The sequence below is a fragment of the Myotis davidii genome, unplaced genomic scaffold, assembly GCF_000327345.1.
Source record: "Myotis davidii unplaced genomic scaffold, ASM32734v1 scaffold438, whole genome shotgun sequence".
Taxonomy (NCBI): domain Eukaryota; kingdom Metazoa; phylum Chordata; class Mammalia; order Chiroptera; family Vespertilionidae; genus Myotis; species Myotis davidii.
This window is the reverse complement of record NW_006290031.1, coordinates 2,802,625-2,826,280: the sequence shown is the minus strand read 5'-3', so window position 1 is coordinate 2,826,280 and position 23,656 is coordinate 2,802,625. Positions and strand designations below refer to the sequence as shown.

At 38.4% G+C, this 23,656-nt stretch overlaps 2 protein-coding genes and 1 long non-coding RNA gene across 8 annotated transcripts in view; 2 read left to right on the top strand and 1 right to left on the bottom strand.

Annotated features, from left to right (window-relative positions):
- The window catches only part of PLK4 (polo like kinase 4), a 22,249-nt gene extending 14,616 nt beyond the window's left edge, over positions 1 to 7,633 (top strand). For 2 of the 3 annotated variants that reach the window (XM_015563323.1, XM_006762819.2), the window contains exons 11-16: positions 990 to 1,123; positions 1,214 to 1,305; positions 1,456 to 1,585; positions 2,392 to 2,532; positions 3,973 to 4,079; positions 6,165 to 6,733. In XM_015563323.1, the coding sequence (XP_015418809.1) occupies positions 990 to 1,123; positions 1,214 to 1,305; positions 1,456 to 1,585; positions 2,392 to 2,532; positions 3,973 to 4,079; positions 6,165 to 6,267 (707 nt within the window). In that variant the 3' untranslated portion in view covers positions 6,268 to 6,733. Of the gene's footprint in view, positions 1 to 989; positions 1,124 to 1,213; positions 1,306 to 1,455; positions 1,586 to 2,391; positions 2,533 to 3,972; positions 4,080 to 6,164; positions 6,734 to 7,594 lie in introns of those variants that run through there. The other variant, XM_015563324.1, reaches the window with a different exon arrangement.
- Positions 7,634 to 12,476: 4,843 nt separating this feature from the next.
- LOC107182932 lies at positions 12,477 to 14,648 on the top strand. The gene is made up of 2 exons (XR_001513694.1): positions 12,477 to 13,093; positions 13,705 to 14,648. It is a non-coding gene; the product is annotated as an uncharacterized LOC107182932 (long non-coding RNA).
- MFSD8 (major facilitator superfamily domain containing 8) overlaps positions 14,557 to 23,656 on the bottom strand; it is a 23,335-nt gene continuing 14,235 nt past the window's right edge. Inside the window, exons 8-11 of one of the 4 annotated variants that reach the window (XM_006762821.2) lie at positions 23,346 to 23,480; positions 17,404 to 17,507; positions 17,064 to 17,314; positions 14,557 to 15,327 (exon numbers count right to left, since the gene is read on the bottom strand). In XM_006762821.2, coding sequence (XP_006762884.1) covers positions 15,112 to 15,327; positions 17,064 to 17,314; positions 17,404 to 17,507; positions 23,346 to 23,480 — 706 coding nt within the window. In that variant the 3' untranslated portion in view covers positions 14,557 to 15,111. The remainder of the gene's footprint in view (positions 15,328 to 17,063; positions 17,315 to 17,403; positions 17,508 to 23,345; positions 23,481 to 23,656) is intronic. The other 3 variants (XM_015563325.1, XM_006762822.2, XM_006762820.2) reach the window with 3 other exon arrangements.

Here is a 23,656-nt window from a genome sequence, read left to right as displayed (position 1 = left end):
GGGTCGACCAGGCTGGCAGGGGAGGCAATAAGAGGCAACTAGGATGGCAGCAAGGGGCAGTAAGGGGTGACCAGGCCAGCGGTGGGCAGTTAGGAGCAACCAGGCCGGCAGGGAGGGGACAGTTAAGGGCAATCAGGCCGGCAGGGGGTGCAGTTAGGGGTGATCAGACCAGCACGCAGAGGCAGTGAGGGGCAAATAGGCCAGCGGAGGCGGGGCCAGTTAGGGGTGACCAGGCAGGCAGGCAGGTGAGCAATTAGGAGCCAGTGGTCCAGGATTGTGAGAGATATCTGACTGCTGGTTAAGGCCTGATCCTGGACCGTTAGTCGGACATCCCCCAAGGGGTCCCGTATTAGAGAGGGTGCAGGCTGGGCTGAGGGGACCCCCCCTCAATGCATGAATTTTATGCACCAGGCCTCTAGTCTATAATAATAAAAGCATACTATGTTAATTAGAACAGATGACCTTCCAGGCGAAGCCAGGGCTGAGAGGGAAGCCCAGGTCCTGGGTGCCAGAGGGAAGCCAATGCCGGCAGCTGGGGGAAGGAAGGTGTACTCTTGCACGAATTTCGTGCATTGGGCCTCTAGTGAGAATTATAAATGTGCAAAAGAATAGAACAGAATTAGAGAATCTTATGTTCCAAATCTATTCTATAATGATGATTTACTGTTTAATCTGTAAAGATCCCTACTTTAAGGGACACTAAGCACATACACTTACACAGTACACATATAATGATAACTGCCTTTCAATTGTGTTTTTATATGAAAGCAGTGATTTTTTTTTTTACAATATCCTGTGTTTCATACTTAAGCCAGGTATGTGTAGAAAAGAAAAATGGATAACCTATATTTACTTTGAGAGCCTCATTTATTAATGATCAGTGAATGAATATAAATAATACTGTGATCTAGGAGCCATTATGTATTGGTATAATATAAATCTAGGAATATTTAAAGATATGGTAAAAGATAGTTTTCTTATTTTTTAAGGAACAAAGATACATAAAACAGAAGATTTAATTCATGTGATTGAAAAGACTGGAAAATCTTACACCTTAAAAGGTGAAAGTGAAGTTAATAGCTTGAAAGAGAAAATAAAAGTATATATGGACCATGCTAATGAGGTATGTACCTACTTACAGGTTTTTCATACCGATTAACTGATCACAAATGACAGTTGAAGTAATGATGAAAGCACTCTTCTTTTGAAATAGGGCCATCGTATTTGTTTAGCACTGGAATCCATAATTTCAGAAGAGGAAAAGAAAAGTGGAAGTGCTCCCTTTTTCCCAATAATTATAGGAAGGTAAATGTTTGAAAATTTAAAAAGTATGGCTAAAATGTATAGGAAATGTGTTTTTTTTAAAAGTTTGGTGATTACATTATGAACATTCTTTACCTTTCTATAAATTGTAAACTTTAAGGGACTATGTTTGGTCATTTCTTTCTCCTTCAGAAAACCTAGTAGTACTAGCTCACCTCAGGGCTTGTCACCTCCACCTTCTATGGATCCAAACTACCTGATGAGTAAAATGACCATAAATAGTGCTGCTTCTCCGGAACAGGCACCAGCACTTAATCCTTCTGTAAGTATGTATATGTCACTTTTGTATCTAAAGTCCTTCAATGATTGCCTGATGCCCTTGATATAAAATTAAAGCTGCTTATTATCACCTTCTGTACACACTTTACTTATATTAATATCTACCTACTTTTCTAGCCTCACACCGAGCTACTTTACCCTACACTTGCTGGGCCTGAGCCTCAGAAGCCTTCTTTTAGTTCTTTGAATAAGTCAAACTCTCAGGGCTATTTCACATGCTGTTCACGTGACCGGGAAATCTTTTCCCCGACCCCTCAAAGGGTAGTTCTTTCTCATCCATCAGTTCTCAGTTTAAATCTTACCTCAGATAGGCCTAACCTTCTGAGAAAATATATTAAATTAGAGATTGTTGTTTTATTTGTACCTGTAAAGTCCCATTAACTACTTTTATATCCACGATAGGCTTATCATTAAATAAGCTTACTGTATTTTTACTCAATGAACTATTATGCCAATGAAGACTAGACAACAATGTAGTATAAAATACAATGAAGAAATACATGTTTATATACATACATGTATGTACACATATATACATACATACTATAATTGCAACTGTGAAAAATATCTTAGGATAAAAGAAAAGATATCTACTAAAATGAAAACAGCAATTGTGTGATTTTTTTTCTGAGTTTTCTAATTTTTCATAATGTGGTTATTCTTCAATTTTTAATTTTTGTTCTTAAGAAAACTTATTCTAAGCTAATAAAAAAACATTTTCTACTTTTACTGAAGTTGGCTTATAAAAATGGGAAGGCATAATATCCTTCTGTCTTGTACTGTTTATAGATGGTTACAGATGAAGGACTTGGCGGTACTGTTGCAGCTTCTGGAACAAACATCCCTTCTAGTAGTCTAAAAGATTGTTTTCCTAAATCAGCACAGCCTTTGAAATCTGTTTTTGTGAAAAATGTTGGTTGGGCTACACAGGTGAGAAATTTTAGAAAAATGAATTTTCTTAGTATGTTTGGTTTCCATAGCGATTAGATAATTATCCCCAAATATAAATTATTTTAAAGGTTTCTCTTTGCAAGAAAGTTTTTACACCTTATTTTGCATTGGTTGAATCATTTAAAAAACTAAATTTTTTTTACGTGTGTACAGTTGGAAAATTAGATATTTGTAATAACAAATTGCTTACTAGGACATGGGTGGCCCATTTTTGCCCTTGTTTTTTAAAGTACAGGTCATGATAATGGCTAATTGTTAGGAGTTTAGCATGATGTCCAGGGCATTTTAAATTTTGGAAACTTTGTAATCTGTATTACTACAGTAACATTTATTTGGCTACAATGGACTTTTTTAAAAAATATATTTTATTCATTTTTACAGAGAGGAAGGGAGAGGGATAAAGAGTTAGAAACATTGATGAGAGAAAAACATTGATCAGCTGCATCCTGCACACCTGCTACTGGGAATGTGCCCACAACCAAGGTACATACCCTTGACCAGAATCGAGCCTGGGACCTTTCAGTCCGCAGGCCGACGCTCTATCTACGGAGCCAAACCAGTCAGGGCCACAAGGGATTTTTGCATTTGAAAGTTAAATCCACATAGTGTTTCAAGCTTATAGAATTTTATGTAGGTGTGAAAGTATATGTGTGTATCATCTGAAAGCTTGAAACTTGGAGACTTTTGAGGATAGCACATGTAATTTTCACTTAACCGTAAAGTAAAATGCAGCCTTGGCCTTTATGGAGGTAGGAAATTAAAGAAAGGGGACTCAATATTTGTTGAGTACCTGAGATGTGGTACCATGTTTTTCACATATATTGTCTCATTTCTCCCAATAAAGTCTAACATTGGTGTTATCTCCTTAAGTGTGGCTTATAATGGTTGATTGGCTTGCACTGTCCTACTTAGTTGGCAGTCTGGATTTAAACCCAGCTCTCTGATTCCAGAGTCCATGCCACTCTATTAGGAGTGGTACATCATAAATATCAGTGGCTAAAGGGAAAGGTTTCAAACTTAAGATATTAGGTTCTCGGGCAGAAGAGAAATTCGTGTGGCCTATAGGCAAAGAATAGAAAGAAATCCTAATTTTAAAAAGTGCTGCTTTTGTTATTCCCTAAATCTATACTTGATTAGAAATACTATTTAAAAAATACTATTGGAAAACAACAATAAAAACTACTCTAATGTACTACTGGAAACAGGATTCATTTACAATATTTTTAATATTTTAATACCCTAACTATTAAAGGAATAGTCTGAAAAAGACATGCATTTTCTCAATGCTATTATTATCACAGCTCCTAAGAGGTTTGTTGTTTTTTTAACTATGTAAAACCTGATAAACATGAGTACCTTTTAAGAACCTCAGACCCTCTACTCTTATAGTAATTTTCAACATTTCATTATTTTTTCTAGTTAACTAGTGGAGCTGTGTGGGTTCAGTTTAATGATGGGTCCCAGCTGGTCGTGCAGGCAGGAGTATCTTCTATCAGTTACACATCACCAAACGGTCAGACAACTAGGTAAGTTCTTAAAACACTGGTTGAGATTCAGTTCTTTGCTATAAATTTTCCCTATACATTGAAATAAGTGATTTAGTAAAGTTACTGTTTTCATTTTGACAATGTTTCTATTATTTAAACTATTAATTATTAGGAGTTCATATAGTCTTTTGTTTGTTTGTTTGTTTTTATTTCAGAGAGGAAGGGAGAGAGAGGGAAACATCAATGATGAGAATCATTGATTGGCTGCTTCCTCCTGCACACCCCGCAACCTAAGCATGTGCCCTGACCATGACTTCCTGGTTCAAGGTCTATGCTCAACCACTGAGCACACCAGCCAGATCCTATAGTCCTTTTAATGCATATTTTATGATTCTCTGCATGATTGTAGGGGTAAATGGTATGGATAATCCACTGCAAGTGATTAGATTCTTCATAGTCTTACTCCATAGCCTAACTAGGTTGGCCCTTTTCAGAAATAATATACTTCTAAGTGTAAGTAATATACCTAAACAGTTTACGTCACAAAACATAGAAGCTAGGCTCTAGCTGGTTTGGCTCAGTGGATAGAGCGTCGGTCTGTGGACTGAAGGGTCCAGGGTTCAATTCCAGTCAAGGGCGCATGCCCTAGTTGCCAGCTCGGTCCCCAGTATGGAGTGTGCAGGAGGCAGCTGATCAATGATTCTCTCTCACCATTGATGTTTCTATTTCCCTCTCTCTTCCTCTCTGAAATCACTAAAAATATTTTTTAAAAAAACAAAACATAGAAGCTAGAAATATTTTTAAAGAGTTAACCAGATTTTTTTCTCAAATGAAAGGCTATATTGTCTTATCTAGTGTAAAGTAATTAATGATTGGAACACATTTTTAATTTATATGTTCATTCTGTATGAAAATGTGTGGCAGGCACCATGCTAAAAATGAGGGATCTTGCAATAGCAAGAGTAAGCAATATTTTGGTTTCCATATTTCAAACCATAAGTTACTAAAAAGAGGTAGGGTTGATGATGATGCCAATACCAACAAGATACTTTATGAGAAGTGTTTATTGTAAAGGAATTACTTGAGACAAATATAGTTTGTAGATATCTATCAATTGATTTTTTAAAAAATGTGTACATGTGCAGTGCCGTCATTTAAAGAACTACACATGGCCCTAACCGGTTTGGCTCAGTGGATAGAGGGTCGGCCTGCGGACTGAAGTGTCCCAGGTTCGATTTCGGTCAAGGGCATGTACCTTGGTTGCGGGCACATCCCCAGTAGGGGGGGGGCCGGAGGCAGCTGATTGATGTTTCTCTCTCATCGGTGTTTCTAACTCTCTATCCCTCTCCCCTCCTCTCTGTAAAAAATCAATAAAATATATACTTTTTTAAAAAAGTACTACACATGAAGTTAGAGGCTTTGTTTAACAAGCTCTTTCAATTGCTCCAGAAAGTAGATGGATGCAGATATAAAATGGGTAGAATCCATGTTTCAGATGATAAAAGTTCAGATTTATTTGATATCGTCATTTGGAAATTGTTAACATTTAAATAGAAATGTAGTCATGTGTGTTTAGCTTAGTATTTTCCTTTGATTAGGACCTGCAATCTAATAAGGAATCCAGATCTTCAGGTTGCTTTAGAAATTATAAAGCCAGTTGAAGTGTTTTGGTCTAATTTTATTTTTATTATTTAAATACATTTTGAGATCTGTCTATTTAAATATATATTTTATTGATTTTTTACAGAGAGGAAGGGAGAGAGACAGAGAGTCAGAAATATCGATGAGAGAGAAACATCGATCAGCCGCCTCCCGCACATCCCCCACTGGGGATGTGCCCGCAACCCAGGTACATGCCCCTGACCGGAATCGAACCCGGGACCCCCCAGTCCGCCAGCCGACGCTCTATCCACTGAGCCAAACCGGTCTCGGCAGATCTGTCTATTTAGAAAGGAAGTAAATTTGGTATGCTTAACTTGATTAGGTATCTACTTTAATAAATAATTTTGTATAATTTTTCTTAGATACCTCTGTCAATTGAAGAATCACTGAAAAATATAAATTTTGGTACTCTCATATGAACCAAGTAATTAAGTAATATTTTTGTCTTTTTTTTTCACTTAGATATGGAGAAAATGAAAAATTACCAGAATACATCAAACAGAAATTACAGTGTCTTTCTTCCATCCTTTTGATGTTCTCTAATCCAACTCATAGTTTTCACTGATTAAAGCTCCTTTTAGATATATAAGCTTAATAAATAATGTGTTTGTTGGCTTTCAAGGAAAGTGACTTTCTCTTATTTAAAATAACCTTCAGAAAGCCTTTCTATAGAGGAGAATTTTAATCTATACCATAATGGATGTATCCTAATGAGAGAACAAAACAGAATGCAACTTAAATCATTTATAAAATATAGTGGTCATAGATTAAAATAGGACACCTAACAATCTCTTAAAAGCAAAAATATAAATGGTGTGTGGTATGTTTGTACTCTTGTTGTTTTCCCTACTTCTCAGACGTAATGAATCATGGAAAAAACATGCTGGAGTTTTTAAATTTTTGAACATGTAAATAATATGTATTTATGTTATATGGAACATATGTAAACATGTATATTTGTTTTATATTTATTTTTGTAGCACCAGTTTCTGATGAAGCATTTCAACCAATGCATTTTATATTAAAAACAAAACAAATAAATACAGTGATAAGTTACTTTATTCTTTGATTTATTTAACTGAATATTTATTATAAAATGAAGCTACTAGTAAACTTGTTTTTAAGTTTTGGTGCCTGTTTGTTTAGGAGGAGCTAATTAAATTTTTAAAATTACTTTTGCAAATGGTAAACACATTGTTTCCCTACGCTTATTTGAAAATATGTGTATATTGTAATGATAAACAGTTTGACACTGAAGAACTTAATGCAGTTAACATGATGGAATGGAATGCCTAATAGTGGGACAATCATCCCTAATGAAATACTCAAAATGAGAATAGAATGAAACTACTTAAATATGATATAGACTGTTTAACCTAATGTTTTCTGCTGAATTTTATACTCAGAGATATACTGGAGCCAATTCCTTTAAGTAGACCGGAATGCCCAATGTAACAATTATTCAACAATGCTTTTAAGGTTTTTGTCTCAAAAGATATATGAACAAATGATTCACAATGGAAATCCATATAGTAATTCCAAAGGATATATGCTCAGCCACATTTAGAGTTAGAGAAATGCAAGTATTTCCTTTAATCAGAGATTGGTGAAAAATAGTAAATGAGCAGTGCATTCTCAGATGTTGATTAGAGTATAAATGATAATCTAATATATATTTGGCAATATCTATTATAATTAACACATTTTAATACATTGGTAATCCAACTTTGAGGAAGAAAATAATGTAAGGAAAAAATACCAGAAATAAAAGAGTTTCCCTCTTAAAAATGGAAATAATTAAAAGAATTCCTGGCTAAATTTTGCTTTGACAAAATTTAACTAGGTATACTTTTTATAATCACTTTTGGTCTTAATGTGTCTTTATGTTTTAGGTATTTCCCTTTTACTAGTATATAACACTAGAGGCCCGGTGCACAAATTCGTACACCAGTGGATCCCTTGGCCTGGCCTGCGGAGATCAGGCTGCAGCCGGCTCTCTGACATCCCCCAAGAGGTCCCGGATTGCGAGAGGGCAGTTTTCGAGTTACACATGCCGGAAGCAGGCTCCCTCCTCTCTGGTTCCAGGTGCGTCACCTGAGAACCACAGCTGCCAAGTCACCGCAGCTTGGCAGCTCCTTCGTTGAGTGTCTGCCCCCGGTTGGTCAGTGCGCATCATAGCTACCAGACAGTCACTTGGGCTTTTATATATATACTAGAGGCCCGGTGCACAAAAATTTGTGCACTCGGGGGATGAGGGGTTCCTCAGCCCGGCCTGTGCCCTCTTTCAGTCAGGGACCCTTCAGGGGATGACCACCTGCTGGCTTAGGCCCGCTCCCCAGGGGATTGGGCCTAAGATGGCAATCAGACATCCCTCTGGCAGCCCGGCAGCCCTCGGGTGATGCCCACTTGCCAGCAGGGAGCAGTTGTTTTCAGGCTGGTGGGCGACTGAAGCTCGCAGCCTCTCCTTTTTTCTTTTTTTTTTATCCTGGGATTTATTTACCTTCTATAGCTGTCACTGGAGCTGAGAGCAGGCTCTAGCTCTGAGGCCGTTGCCAGCTGAAAGCAGGTACCTGGGTTTGTTTAGATTCTATAATTGAAACTCTGTTGCCATCACTGGCCGCTCTAAGCTCTGAGGCCGCGCTGGCTGAAAGCAGGTTTCTGGGGTTTGTTTAGGTTCTATAATTGCAACATTGTTTCGTCCAGAACTCAGATCTGAGCTGTGGCAGGCAGGGAACGTTGACTTACTCCATCACTGGAGTAAGCAAGCCTCGTGTTCATGTTCGCTTCAGCTGCCTGGCTGCTGGCCGCCATCTTGGCTGGCAGTTAATTTGTATATCTCGCTGATTAGCCAATGGGAAGGGTAGCGAAGTTATGGTTAATTACCATGTTTCTCTATTATTAGATAGGATATAGACTAGAGGCCCGATGCATGAAATTTGTGCACTGGAGGATGGTGTCCTTCCGCCCAGCCTGCACCCTCTTCAATCTGAGACCGCTTGGGGGATGTCCAACTGCCAGTCCCACTGTGGGATCGGGCCTAAACCGGCAGTCGGACATCCCTCTCACAATCTGGTACTGCTGGTTCCCAACCGCTCACCTGCCTGCCTGCCTGATTGCCCCTAACTGCTTCTGCCTGCCTGCATGATCACCCCCTAGCCACTCCCCTGCCAGCCTGATCGATGCCTAACTACTCCCCTGCCAGCCTGATCGATGCCTAACTGCTCCCCTACTGGCCCAGTTGCCCCCAGCTGCCCTCCCCTGCTGGCCTGATCGCCCACAACTGCCCTCCCCTGCCAGCCATCTTGTCACCATCTTGCGACCACATGGAAGCGGCCATCTTTGATCACATGTGTGTGGCCATCTTGTGTGAGGGCATGATGGTCAATTTGCATATTACCTTTTTATTATATAGGACATACTTGAATTTTGTTTCAAATATTGAATTAGAATTCAATCTAATAACCTCTAGTTTGTTGACCTTTTTTTTGTAATTTCTGATATATTTTACTGTCATTACAGTTCTATTACATTGATGTCTGTTGTTATTTCGCCTCTTTCACTTTGATTTTGTTTATATAGGTCCTCTCTCTTTGCTTCTTCGTGAGCCTGGCTAGAAGTTCATCAATCTTGTTTATCCTTTCAAAGAACCAGTTCTTGGTTTCATTGATCTTTTGTATTTTGGGTTTTTTTTTGTCTTTATGTCATTGATTTCTATTCTGATCTTTATTATCTCCTTTCTTCTGCTCACTCTGGGCTTTTTTTATTGCTTTCTAATTGTTTAAGTTGTAGAGTTAGATAATTTATTACCATTTTTTCTTATTTTTTGAGGTAGGTCTGTAGAGCCATAAACTTCCCTCTCGGGACTGCTTTCACTTTGGATTGTGTTTGCATTGTCGTTCATTTCCAGGATGTTTTTAATTTCTTCTTTGGTCACTTTGGTAACCCAATCATTGTTTAATAGCATGCTATTCAGCTTCCAAGTGTTTAAATTTTTTTGTTTTTATGGTAGTTTATTTCTAATATTATGCCATTGTGGTCTGAGAAGATGCTTGATATTTCAATCTTCTTGAATTTGGAGAGACTTTGCCTGTGACCCAATATGTGGTCTATCTCTGAAAATGTTCCATGTGCACTTGAGAAGAATGTATATTCTGTGGCTTTGGGGTGAAATGTTCTGAAGATGTCAATTAATTTCATCCGACCTAGGGAGCCATTTAGGATTGCTGTGTCTTTGCTGATTTTTTTGTCTAGAGGATTTATCCAGGGATGTCAGTGGTGTATTAGCATATATGTTTAGTAGGGTTATATCCTCTTGTACCGATCCCTTTAGTATTATGAAGTGGCCTTATCTCTTGTTATGGACTTCACTTTGAGGTCTATTTTGTCTGCGGGCCAAAGCTCTAACCAATGAGCAAAAGCAGCTAGGGCTCCAGTAATAAATCTTTAGTCCATGTAATTGAGATGGTCCTCAAAGGGTTCTTCCCCGCTCCCTTCGCCACACAATTACATTTCCCAGAATGAATGCATGACCAAGACCTGGGTTAATAAAGGATTCCACCCCTGCCCATTTGGTCATTTCAGGGATGGGTATATAAGCTAAACTTGGCTACTTGGAGCCTTTTCTGATCCTTCTGCCTGAGCCATTTTCCTCTGAAATTGTGAGCTACAGAGATACATTCACTGACTTTCCTGTTCAGGTCAGATACCCTATTCTTCACCCCTATAGTTCCATATACTTCTCTTTCATTGTCCTTCCCTCAAGCATAATTATCTGTGTAATCATTTTACCTATGTCAGACTCTCCTTACTAGGGGCTTATATTTTGTTTACTGCTCTATTTCCAACAATGCAATGGTGATTAAGTAGGTATTCAAAGTATGAATAAGTAATGTTTTAAGGCTTAAGGAGCATAGTAATATTTTTATTAGAAAATGTACATTCACAATGTAAAATGCATTAAATTAAAAATAAGTTTATAATAGTCAAAAATGGTACCCAAAATATCCTTTCAAAATAACAATCTATTAAATGGGTGCAGATAAGTAGTCTATCCTCTTCAAAACAACAAGGTACATACAGATTTATTTCACTTATGCAAAAGAAAAGTTTCATATGAACTGGAGTTTATTTTAAATGTAGCCAAGCTTAGGAAGGTAGCATGAAGCTTTGTGAAGTTATAAATCCCTACAAAATATGACAATCACACTTTCTTAACAAGTTTAGGTTTTTCAAAACATCTTTTCTTAAATACTGGGTGTGTCCCCAAAAATACATATACACACTTTATCAGCTGATAGCTCAATTTTAAAAATGAAATGTAGCCCTAACCGGTTTGGCTCAGTGGATAGAGCATCGGCCTGCAGTCTCAAGGGTCCCAGGTTTGACTCCGGTCAAGGGCATGTACCTTGGTTGTGGGCATATCCCCAGTAGGGGGTGCGCAGGAAATGTTTCTAACTCTCTATCCCTCTCCCTGCCTCTCTGTAAAAAAATCAATAAAATATATTTTAAAAAAAATGAAATGTATTGTAATGAACACTGCCTTTATAATTATTCAAAATGTGGTATACATTTTTTTGGGACACCTAAATATACTACTTTTAGGAACTTTTCATTTTTTAGTGTCTCATGATCGTTTTCAATTTATACTCAACTTGTCCCACTCAAAACCTCAACTATGTGATTTTTTTCCTCAAACTTTACCTACCTGCTCTCTCCTCAACCCAATGTCACTTCCTCATTTTCTTTTATGCCAAAGTGTGCACTGGTATAATACCCCAGAGAAGAAAGTGCTCTCAATAAAAAGGTAGTAGTCATTTTTGTAAGGTTATAGTTTATCTGAATTTTATTAAATGTTGTAAGTCTTTAGAAGTTGGAAAACTTTTGGGTTATATTCTTGCATAGAACCAAACAGGTTAACCATTAAGATAAAAGCTGTTAATGGGTGTCAAATTATATTTGTCAAATATTTCTGCTAATCAGAGACACTGATAGGTAACTTTATTTACCCTACAATTAGCAATTAATTGCCTGCTACTGCACACTCGGCTATGTTTCTTACTATAAAAAGTACTAGCCCTACCCGGTTTGGCTCAGTGGATAGAGCGTTGGCCTGCGGACTGAAAGGTCCCAGGTTCGATTATGGTCAAGGGCATGTACCTTGGTTGCAGGCACATCCCCAGTAGGGGGTGTGCAGGAGGCAGCTGATCGATGTTTCTCTCTCATCGATGTTTCTAACTCTCTATCCCTCTCCCTTCCTCTCTGTAAAATATCAAAATATAAAAAAAAAGTACTAGAAGCCTGGTGCACAAAATTTGTGCACAGGGGGAGGGGGGCTTGTCCCTCAGCCTGGCCTGCACCCTCTCCAATCTGAGACCCCTCAGGGAAGTCCGATCCCTATGGGATCGGGCCTAAACCAGCAGTCAGACATCCCTCTCACAATCCGGGACTGCTGGCTCCCAATGCTCGCCTGCCTGCCAGCCTGATCACTCCCTAACCACTCCCCTGCCAGCCTGATTGACACCTAACTGCTCCTCTGCCAGCCCAGTCGCCCCTAATTGCCCTCCCCTGCTGGCCTTGTCACCCCTAACTGCCCTCCCCTGCAAGCCCGGTCGCCCCTGACCCCTACAGGCTTGGTCACCCCCAACTGCCCTCCCCTGCTGGCCTGGTTGCCCCTAATTGCCCTCCCCTGCTGGCCTGATCACCCACAACTGCCCTCCCCTGCCACCCATCTTGTGGTGGCCATCTTGCGAGGGCATGATGGTCAATTTGCATATTTCCTCTTTATTATATAGGATAGTGGTTAGTTAGGAATGTGGACTCTGGCCAGACTGTTACTTAGACAAGTACTTTAACTTCTCAGTACGTCTTCACCTGTATGAGGGGAATCATAATAGTGCCTATAATATGGTACTATAAAACAGAATTAAACTGTACATTACACATTACCTGGGATGTGAATTCTATAAATGTTCACTATTATAGTTTACATCATTACTATTATTGATGTTATTTCTGTCATGTATGGTACTTAAACCAAGGGTAAAGTTTACTCTGTAGGATTAGCATGCCCCCAAAAATGTAAGACAGAAGAAGGAGTTGTGAACATTAGGGAAGAGGGATCCCAGGACGTGACCAAACACCCAGAAAATTGGTTCTAATAAATCTAATTGAAGCATAGTCTTGCTATGGGAGGTGGAGAAGAGTGAAAACAATCTTAAATTGTAATCACAGGATGATTTCTGTCAGATTAAGCCTTCTATTACAGCCAAAGAAGTTGGATTTAAGAATACAACAAACCTCAGTAGCAAAAAAATACAGAACAATCCAATTTAAAAATGGGCTGAAGATCTGAAAAGACATTTGTCCAAGGAAGAAATACAAATGGCCAACAGGTATGTTAAAAGGTGCTCCACATCACTAATCCTCATGGAAATGCAAATCAAAGCCACAGTGGAGTATCACCTCACACCTCTTTGTGTGTGTGTGTGTGTGCATGTGCGTGTGTGTGTATTTTTAATATTATTCAGCTATAAGAAAGGAGACCCTGCCATTCATGATGACATGGATGGACTCTGAGGGCATTATGCTAGCTAGGTATGATATGAATTTTATGTGGAATCTAAAGAGGTTAAGGCAGTGGTTCTCAATCTTGGCTGCACATTAGAATCACCTGGGAATCTTTTTAAAATCCTGATTTCTGAGCCTCATCCTCCGGATTCTGTTTTTTTGTTATGGGGTGGGGCCAAAACATTAGTAACAACAAAGAAACAGAATTTCCGGAGGATGAGGCCCAGAAATCAGGATTTTAAAAAGATTCCCAGATGATTCTAAATCAGGATTTTAAAAAGATTCCCAGGTAATTCTAATGTGCAGCCAAGGTTGAGAACCACTGTGATAGAGAATTAAATCTATGGTAGTATAATTTTACAATATATAAGTGTATCAAATCAACACGTTGTATACATTAAACTTATACAATGCTATATGTCGTATCTCAATAAAGCTGGAAACAAACAAAAGACATAGGAAGAATACATCCATCTACAAGTCAAGGAGAGAGGCCTCAGAAGAAACTAACCCTGCCAACACCTTGATCTTGGACATCTAACCTCTAGAACTGTGAGAAATAAATTTCTGTTGTTCAAGCCAAAAAACAAAACAAAACAAAAAACAGTACCACACACTTAGTATAAAGTGTAGATTTTAGTCTTTACTCTCAATTTTGAAAATATTTATAGAGTAGGAAACATTTGGAAAAGTATTTTGAAATATCTTTACTTTTTTTGGTAATTCTGACTATCCACATACATATTTATATGCTAGTTCCTTGTATCAGCATTCAACCTAGGTAGAGGTAGAAATGTATACAGAGACCATATACTCAAGTAAACTCAGTAAACTGTTAGGTTAAAACCATTTGTTTCAAATATTGTCCTGACTAGACTGGGGCTGTCATGGCTCATCCAAATGTAAAATAATGCAGATCTGAATAGCTGTGCAGACATAGACTAAAACCTGTTGTCTACCTTGTCACTAATAAGTGGTGAGAAAAGTAAATAAATAGTTTTCCTCCAGAATTTAAGGGAGTTGAAAATGCCAATAATTATAATAAACAGTTTGTTTCACTATATGTATATAATAACACATACACAATAATACATACCTAGCTTATGTCTCCAAAGCAAATTACTTATTAGCACTTGGAAGAAAAAGTAGTTAACTCTACTAAAGGTAGTAAAATTCATCCTGGTCTCTTAATCCTCTTTATTACTTAAATATTAGCATTATCCATATTCATCTATTAATTTAGAGTTATTTAGTGAGATAAGACAGAAGGTGTATTAAAAATAAATAAGGTAGGATGGGAGGCATAGTAAGTGGAAAATTTAAGAGTCATGATATTTATTTCATAAGGGAACTTGATAGTAACAGAAAATGCATTTTAAATAAATAAAAAGTAGGTATCTTTGATTTGGTCAAGATACCTACTATTTAGGTAAACCGTTGCTATAATTTCACTCTGTTATACATAATTCTTCTAGAACTTTACTGTGGTTCCACTGCATAGATATCCTCTCATTGTTTTAAGTGATACCTCTGCAGTTCGGAGAAAAAAAATAGTTTCCCATTTATAGACCATTGCTCATTCACTCAGGAATTCATGTAACCCCCAAAGGTGCTGAGTGAAGAATATTTCTTTTTTGAGATAAAGAAATTGACCCAGAATGTTTTTTTATATTATCTTACTATTCAGTTACTCATAGAATTCCGTGTTATTCAATATATTCTCTTGCTTTTCAAAATATATAATACCTGAAGCCTGACTTTTGGAAACTGACTCATAGCAACTGTCTGGCAGAGCCTTAGTAAAGGAAGTTCACACAGCAAGTACTGTGCATCCCAGTGTTAGTTAGCTAGGTTCCTCTTGAATCCTTCCATGTCTTACAGAAAAAGCAACGAGTCTTCTGTAAACCACTCCCAGGAGTGTGATGGTGAGCACAACCATTCCACACACAAGGCTGAATGCCCATCGTGGGCCCCAGGAAGTGTACACTTGGCTGATGAACACGGGTCCAAGAATCCGTGCTGCACTTCCAGAAGCTGTTAACCAGCCCATGTACACACCCTATGAGGTGGGGATGGGGAGAAGCAGATTGATATTCAAGTTTAGTTATTTTAAAAATAAGAATGATGCTACTATTAAAAAACTATGGGAAACTCATAGGAATCACTTTCTCCATCTTTGATTTGTGAATTACATATAAAATGCATTTTTATAAATACAGCAAATAATGAACAGTAAACTTAATTGATAGAGTCAGCTTAGGAAAAACAAAAGTAGTAGAAAAGAACAAGTTAAATATCTGCTGAGGCCCTGGGAACAATAGAATTTATTAATTTACTTTGTTAGACTAACATTTATTTTCTACTTGCTATCTTCCACACACTGTGTTAGGTGCTTTACATATATTTGCCACTCCCGGGAGTGTGATGGTGAGCAATGTTTATTACTGGTGTCCCTACAAATGTGGAAGCTGAAGCTCAGAAATTCAAGTAACTAACAAGATCTCTGAAGCCATGTGTGCCTAACTCCACTGTACCACCTTCCCACTATACCACATGTCACTCCTCCAATTACTGTGCAGTGCAGCATTACCTTTAATAGTCTCACATTGAAAACCTAACTGTCCACATATCTCACTCATATGTGGGATATAATGATCAACATAATTTGATGAACAAAAATAGATACAGAGACAAATGCTAGGGGAGGGTGTGGGGTTAGAGAGCAACCAAAGGACTTGTACTCATGCATATTAGCATAACTAATGACACAGACACTGGGGCAGTGGGAGCTTGCCCAGGGTGGGAATGGCTGGGGGCAGGGTGTGTCAATCGGGGAAAATGAGACATATGTAAAACTTTAGACAACTTAAAAAAAAAGAAAACCTAACTGTCCATCAGTGGTGGATTAAGTAAATAAATTATGATATATTTAATTAATGGAATGCTAAGCAGTTGCTAAAAAGATTGCAATTGTTACTTTGATATTTTTCTCCATTTTGCTTCTATATTTTAATTTTTATATCATGAATATGGAAATTCTTATAATAAAAACTAATTTTAAAATATACATAGCTGCTGTACTTTTTTTTTCTTTATTAAGGTATTACATGTGTCCTTATCCTTCTCTTGCCCACTCCTTCCCCCTCCCCCATCCCTGCTCATGCCCTCATTCCTGTTTTCTGTGTCCATTGGTTATGCTTATATGCATGCATACAAGTCCTTTGGTTGATCTCTCTCCCTTACCACCACCCTCCCCTACCTTCCCTCTGAGGTTTGACGGCCTGATCGATGTTTCTCTGTCTCTGGATCTGTTTTTGTTCATGAGTTTATGTTGTTCATTATATTCCACAAACGAGTGAGATCATGTGATAATTATCTTTCTCTGTACACTTTTAAGGCTATTGTGTTTTCATCTTTTAGTAATCGTACCTAGGGCCAAATGAAATTAAGCCTACAGTCAAATTTGCCTATCAATTTTCGTTTCCCAACTGTTGCCTAGTTTAAGAATGAGTTTCAGAACTTTATGCTTCAGATATTTTTTTTCTATGAAAATGATTTTGAGCTCATAACCTCTGGGTTCAAGAGAGCTTTGAGTTTTTAGAGTGCTTTTTGTTCAGTTTCAACACACAAGTTCTATAAGTACTTTTTAAAAATTGTCGGGTTTTTTTAATAAATTCAAAATGCTGAATATGATAAAAATCCCCTGTACCAGCTCGTGTGAGAATAGAGAATGGTAGCACAGAATGTCAGTTAAGCATATTTCACATAATTGCAATGCCAGGGTAATTGACTCACCTGAGGTTTTGGTCCCAAAATTTTTGAATATAATGTGTATGACATAACATTGCAGGATGGATAGCCTATTCCAATTAGCACAACTGATGTGAGGAACTGGGCTAGATGGATCATGGGGGTGTAGAGGCACCAGGCTTGTTCAATTGGGCAACCAGTTGGTCCTTCACTCTGATCTTCTCTTGGAGACCGCCAAAGAGTAATAATAATTTCCCCAAATGTGGTAGTATTAGGAATTGAATGATTATGTAAATCTGTAAAAACAAAATTAGTATAGTGCATGACTTATTACTAGATGAATAACAGATGCAATGTAACATTATAGAATTATGTATGCATATACCTTCCCACTGTATCTTGGGAAATTGATTTCCCCAAGGTAACAAGATAAAGAAGCCAATCCATATGATGACAAGTCCTCCCAATAAAATAGCACGCTCACCAATCCTGTTAGAGAACAGAAACATTATAACAGTTTCATTACTTTTATCATTTCAAAAACTATAAATAAAATATTTTGATGCTTTTAGTGATATATCAATTAAATGAATGCTAAATATAATTTCCCACTAAGAACCAGGACTTCTCTAAAAACTGGCTTATTTCAGGTCTGGTACAGAAAAATGTATAAACTGAGCCTGGACATTTACTAGGTGTATCGGTTAATAACACGGATTTTGTAATGAAAGAAAAAATGATAACTTCAAAGAGAAACATCGAAAGTGCTTTATTCAGCCCTGACTGGTTTGGCTCAGTGGATAGAGCGTCGGCCTGCGGACGGAAAGGTCCCAGGTCCGATTCCGGTCAAGGGCATGTACCTTGGTTGCAGGCACATCCCCAGTAGGGAGTGTGCAGGAGGCAGTTGATCAATGTTTCTCTCTCACCAATGTTTCTTACTCTTTATCTCTCTCACTTCCTCTCTGTCAGAAAGTGCAGAAAGTGCGTGCGCCATCGATTGGAACAAGTGGTAATCTGAAGGAGCAAGGTCTGGTGAATATAGCGGGTGGGTTAATGCTTCCCAGGCAAGATCTTTTAATGTGTCTATAACTGGTTTTAAAGTGTGTGATAGGTGCATTATCATCAAGTAAAATTACTTTGCCATGTCTTCTGGCCCATTCTGGTTGTTTCACAATCAAAGCGTGGTTCAAATTGATTATTTGTTGTAGGTAGCGATCAGTATTAATGGTTTCACCTGGTTTTATAAGCTCATAATACACCACACCTTCCTGATCCCACCAAATGCAGAGCATTGTCTTCTTTCTGAAGCGATTTGGCCTTGCAGTCGATGTTGATGGTTGACCTGGATCAACCACGATTTTGTGCGTTTGAGATTCTCAAAATAAATCCACTTTTCATCGCCAGTCACAATTCGATGCAAAAAAGACTTTCATGCCATTGAAGCAAAATTTTACTGATGACTTTGCGGTTTTCCATTTGTCTTTTGTTCAGTTGATGTGGCACCTATCCCTTCCTTTAAAATCTTTCCCATTGCTTGTAAGCGATCGGAAATTGTTTGCTGAGCAACGTTTAATCTTTCTGCAAGTTGTTTTTGAGTTTGACACGCATCTTCATCCAATAATGCTTGTAATTGTTGGTCTTAAAACTTTTTCGGTTGACCTGGATGTTCTTTGTCTTTCACATCGAAATCATAACTTTTAAAGCTTTTAAACCAGCATTCCCATGTATCTTGAGATGGAGCATGTTCACCACAAGCTTCCTGAAGTATTCAGCAGCACTTTTCTTCAAAATAAAGTAATGAATTAAAACTTCCCGCAAATGCTCTTTTTTGGGCACAAAATTCGACATTTTTAAGTGTAAAAGTATCTGTTAACACCTTCAGCAAAATTGACATATGAAGTTTTGAAGCTTATTGTCAATACAACAAAATAGCATACATATCAAATTGCATATATATCAATATATGTGTAACTCCATCTATTGAAAAAAAATCCACATTATTAACCGGTACACCTAGTAGTCATACCAGAGTGCAGAAAAGCTACCAGTGACTACTAGGTCATGATAAAAGGTCTCAGAGCCAATTGAAAGAAGCATGACTATGTGATCACCAAAAAGAATAGTAATGACAATGGACTGAAACACAAAAATGTTATAATCTATGAATTCATATTATATTAAAATACTCTTGATCACTTTTAAGAGGATATTAGCAAACCAATTCTTTATTTTAAAAGCCAGTTAAAATAAAAGGAAAGAATCACCCTGTCTTTCCTATACTGACTATACCTCAGAATAACCAAATAGTTGGCAACAAGAAGTTTCTCTTTATCGAAAATATTACAGCAAATAAATAAAGAAATGATAAAATTAAAATAGCATTTTGCAATGATCTATGAATTAATTAATAAATCTAGGGAATGTCAATGACCACTTACATAATAAAGAGATAAACAAAACATTACATTTCTCCAGATGTAAGTTTATAACACCACCTATAAATTATTCTTGTCAAAAAAATTAAACTCGAGGAGAACCAAGATGGCGGGATAAGGTACAGACCTGGGCGTGCTGCCTCCCACAACAACACTGAAACTACCAACTATAAGACAAAACAGCTGTCATCCAGAACCCTGGGCAAGCTGGCCCAGTGGAAGTTCTACAACTGATAGGAAAGAAGCACATTGAGAATGAGTAGGAGGTGCAGAGGCGCCAAGAACAGAGGTGCGGAGTCACGCGCCAGGCGGGCTGCAATTGGATGCGCGGTTTTTTTCAATCGGAAGGGGATACAAGTTGTCAAATCCACTGAGCTTGTTTGGGGTGGGATTCTGAGGTCCCAGACCCCTATGGGGAGAGGCGGGACTGCCATGCAGCGGGTCAGAGAGTGAGGGTGGCTTTCTCGCGGAGCTGCTCGCTGGCACTCGGGGACGCGGAGTCGCAGAGACGCTGACGACAACCATTGCTGTTTGCTCCGCCCTGGTGATTCTCTGAGACCCCACCCTACTCAATTTACATCCCCACTCAAGCTGTGCCAGTGGCACAAAAGGAACCACCTGCGCTTTCGCAGCCTAACCCAACAAACTGCAGATTTCAACTCCTCACATCCATAAGGGACACACTCAAAAAGCAGAATCAGGTTCGGAGGAACCCGGAGCCAGACTCGGCTGGGCCAGTGACATGGAACCACTGTACCAGCAAACGCACAAGCAGGTCCACCAGATCCAGTCTCACATGGGGCGCCAGGAGACAGCAGACAAGCAGTCTGTGCACTTAGTAGAAAATGAAATCTAACAAGCATACCAGATATTCAGCCAGCTAGAATGCCTGAAGATTTTGTCCAGCAAGGAGCCTCCCAACAAAAGACAGAATGCCAAACTTCATGTTGACCAGTTAAAGTATGATGTCCAGCACCTGCAGACTGCTTTCAAAAACTTACAGCATCAGCGATACACAAGGGAGCAGCAGGAGAAACAGCAAGAGGAGCTTCGGTCTCGCACCTTCACCCACAACATGGGATGCAGCGACCCCTGTGAGGCTGCGTGAGGCTGTGATGGCCCCTGCGAGGCTGCAACGGCCCCTGTGAGGCTGCGTGAGGCTGCGACGGCCCCTGCGAGGTTGCAACGGCCCCTGTGAGGCTGCATGAGGCTGCGACGGCCCCTGTGAGGTTGCAACGGCCCCTGTGAGGCTGCAACGGCCCCTGCGAGGCTCTGATGGCCCCGGGGAAGCCGGCAGAACTGCACGAGCTGCCCAGATGGCTTCGTCGACAGCCCGCGAACCAGCTTGCAGCCCCATGCACAACTATCACCCGAAGGGCGAGAGGGGCAAGAGCAGCTGTAGTGTTGCTTTCTCCTCACTTCTGGTAGCGAAATCCTCATTTTAAACATAAGAGGATACGTTATAGGGCAGAGGGTCGGGTGGGAACTGGGTGGAGGGGAGCTATGGGGGGAAAAAGGGGGAACAACTGTAATAATCTGAACAATAAAGATTTATTTTAAAAAAATTAAACTCAAATCTCATTAAACTTCCAGATCTAAGTATCATTTAATTTTTATTTAGGAAAGATCATAACTAGTTTTGTTTTTCAATGAAATATGTAGACAACTAGTAAGTTCAGTGCAGCAAAAAATTTCTCACTGCCTTTCTAAGTATCAATTTTTGAAAAATAGAGACAGGAAATTTTTTTTTAATTAAAAAAAACACACGATAGGGATTCAATCAGTGAGATACAAAATATGGGAAACTATAGGGCAAATGGTTTCTTTTTTTTAAATAATTCTTTATTGTTGACAGTATTACATATGTCCCCTCCTTCCCCCATTGACCCCACTCCAGCCCACCCTCATCCCCCACCCCAGGCCCTCACCACCCCACTATCTGTATCCAAGGGCAAATAGTTTGTTCAATTTGTAAAGGAAAAAGAGAGAGTGAGGTGGAAAAGATTAGATTAAAAGAGAAGACACTTGAGAGCCTCAATCAAGTGATTAAGCTATGGAACAAAACAAAGAACAAACAGAATGGAAACAGTAGAGAAAATGTGAATACTGCCTGGATATTTTATTTTATTTTATTTAGAAATCACTTAACTTTTATAGATGTGATAATGTCAGCATTAACTTTTAGAGATACATACTGAAATATTTATGGCAGACATGAAATAATGCCTGGGATTGACTTCAAAAGAATCCAGGTGTAGGGGGTAGGGAATGTGGAGGTACAGATGAATCAAAAGTATGCAAGTGTTTATCATTGTTGAAGCTGGGTAATGCATATTAGGATTCAGTGCATGATGCTCTCTGCACCTTTGTATATGTTAGAAATTCTCCACAAAAAGTGAAATATACAAACAAAACCAAAGGCTTCTTGAAACAAACCCAAACTCTTCCCATCTCTCTTAGAATACCACCAAGGATTCACATTTTTCCAACCTGATCTACCTTATTCCTCTCATTCTGCTCTGGCCAAACTGGCCTTCCAGCTTGTTCCTTAAACATGCAAAGCTCAGTCTAATGTGGGAGTAGAGTTCCAAGCCACTCCAAGGCTGCTCTGTGACTTCACTCAGGTCTCTGCTTGGATGTGACCTCCTCAAGCACTCTATCAAAACACCACTTCCCCTCTCTCCCTACCCCCTTCTACCACTCTACTCTCTTCCTCTGTTCTGCTCTTCTTCAGAGTACTTTATCACAACCTGACCTCACCTTTGCATTCATTGGCTTTCTCCCCAATAGAATTCAAGCTCTTTGAAGGTATAGAATTGGACAATCAGTATGAATGCGTATTAGCAGGACAGCTCTACTTCTGTAGCAAGATATAATACATTTACTATTAATTAACTTTGAATATGAATTTGTCATCTATATCTACATCTTGGCCCTCTACTGGGCTTTTCAATGGTATACCCATAACACCCAACCCTACATAATGACTCAATATTTATTCATTGATTTTAGAACTTTACTTGAGTTGTATATTATTAACGTATTTTAGGAATAATTGTTTGATCTGTATAACTTCATCTACTAATATCCCACCCCAGACTATATGAATGAATTTAATTTTATACCAGCATTTGCCCCAAAGTGTGTTCTTTACAGTTGTCCTCATACAAAATGCTTTTTTTTAGAAAGTGTTCTGTGGTCAAAGTTACAAATAACTTTCAGAAATGCTACATGCTGTATTTGTCATGATGGTGATAATAGTATGTATATGCTGAAGATTTAGAGTAAAGAAGTTTGGTAATTTTAACCAGAATTTTCCAGATTTAACCACTGAATCTTTTTTGTTGTGTACCATATATTACCATGCAGCAGAACAATGTTCTATGAAATACACTTTTAGAAATACTTTAAGTAAAATATAATAAACAAATGCTACATTAGAAGGCAATTATTCACTTTGTAAATATATTGCTTTACTAAAGAATATGCCATATGGTTAAGAAATATGCTCCCTTAATAAGCTTTACATCTATTTTCAAATGTTCAAAGACTAAAACTACGACATAAAAAGAGAAAAGCTTTCAATTGTTTTACTAACACATTCATTTACATTAACTGTTACATGTTTCACTTTTTTTTTAAATATAATTCACTGATTTTCTACAGAGAGGAAGGGAGACGGATAGAGAGTTAGAAACATCGACCAGCTGCCTCCTGCACACCCCCCACTAGGGATGTGCCCGCAACCAAGGCACACGCCCTTGACCGGAACCGAACCCGGGACCCTTGAGTCCACAGGCCAACGTTCTATCCACTGTGCCAAACCGGTCAGGGCTACATGTTTCACTTTTAAAATACAGATTGGGAACAAAACCAAAGACATATAACTTACTTTTTGGCAAGTGATTTAACTCCCATGAAAATAATAACAGCCTCAATTCCAAGAGCAGCAAGTATTATTCCATCATATAATACAGCTTGTTCTCGAGTCCAGGCATACATATCCATTGTTAATGGAGTAAGGATGCTGAGAAAAACAAAAAAGAAAGTATTCTCATTTTATTTAAATCATAGTCATTGTTAAAGCTGATATAGAAACTTTAATAATGCTCTTGACACGTTTAAGAATTTGTATCCCTTTTAACAATAACACCAGATCTAAATAAAATAAAAAAATTTTAAAACATTTTTAGCACTTTTTTT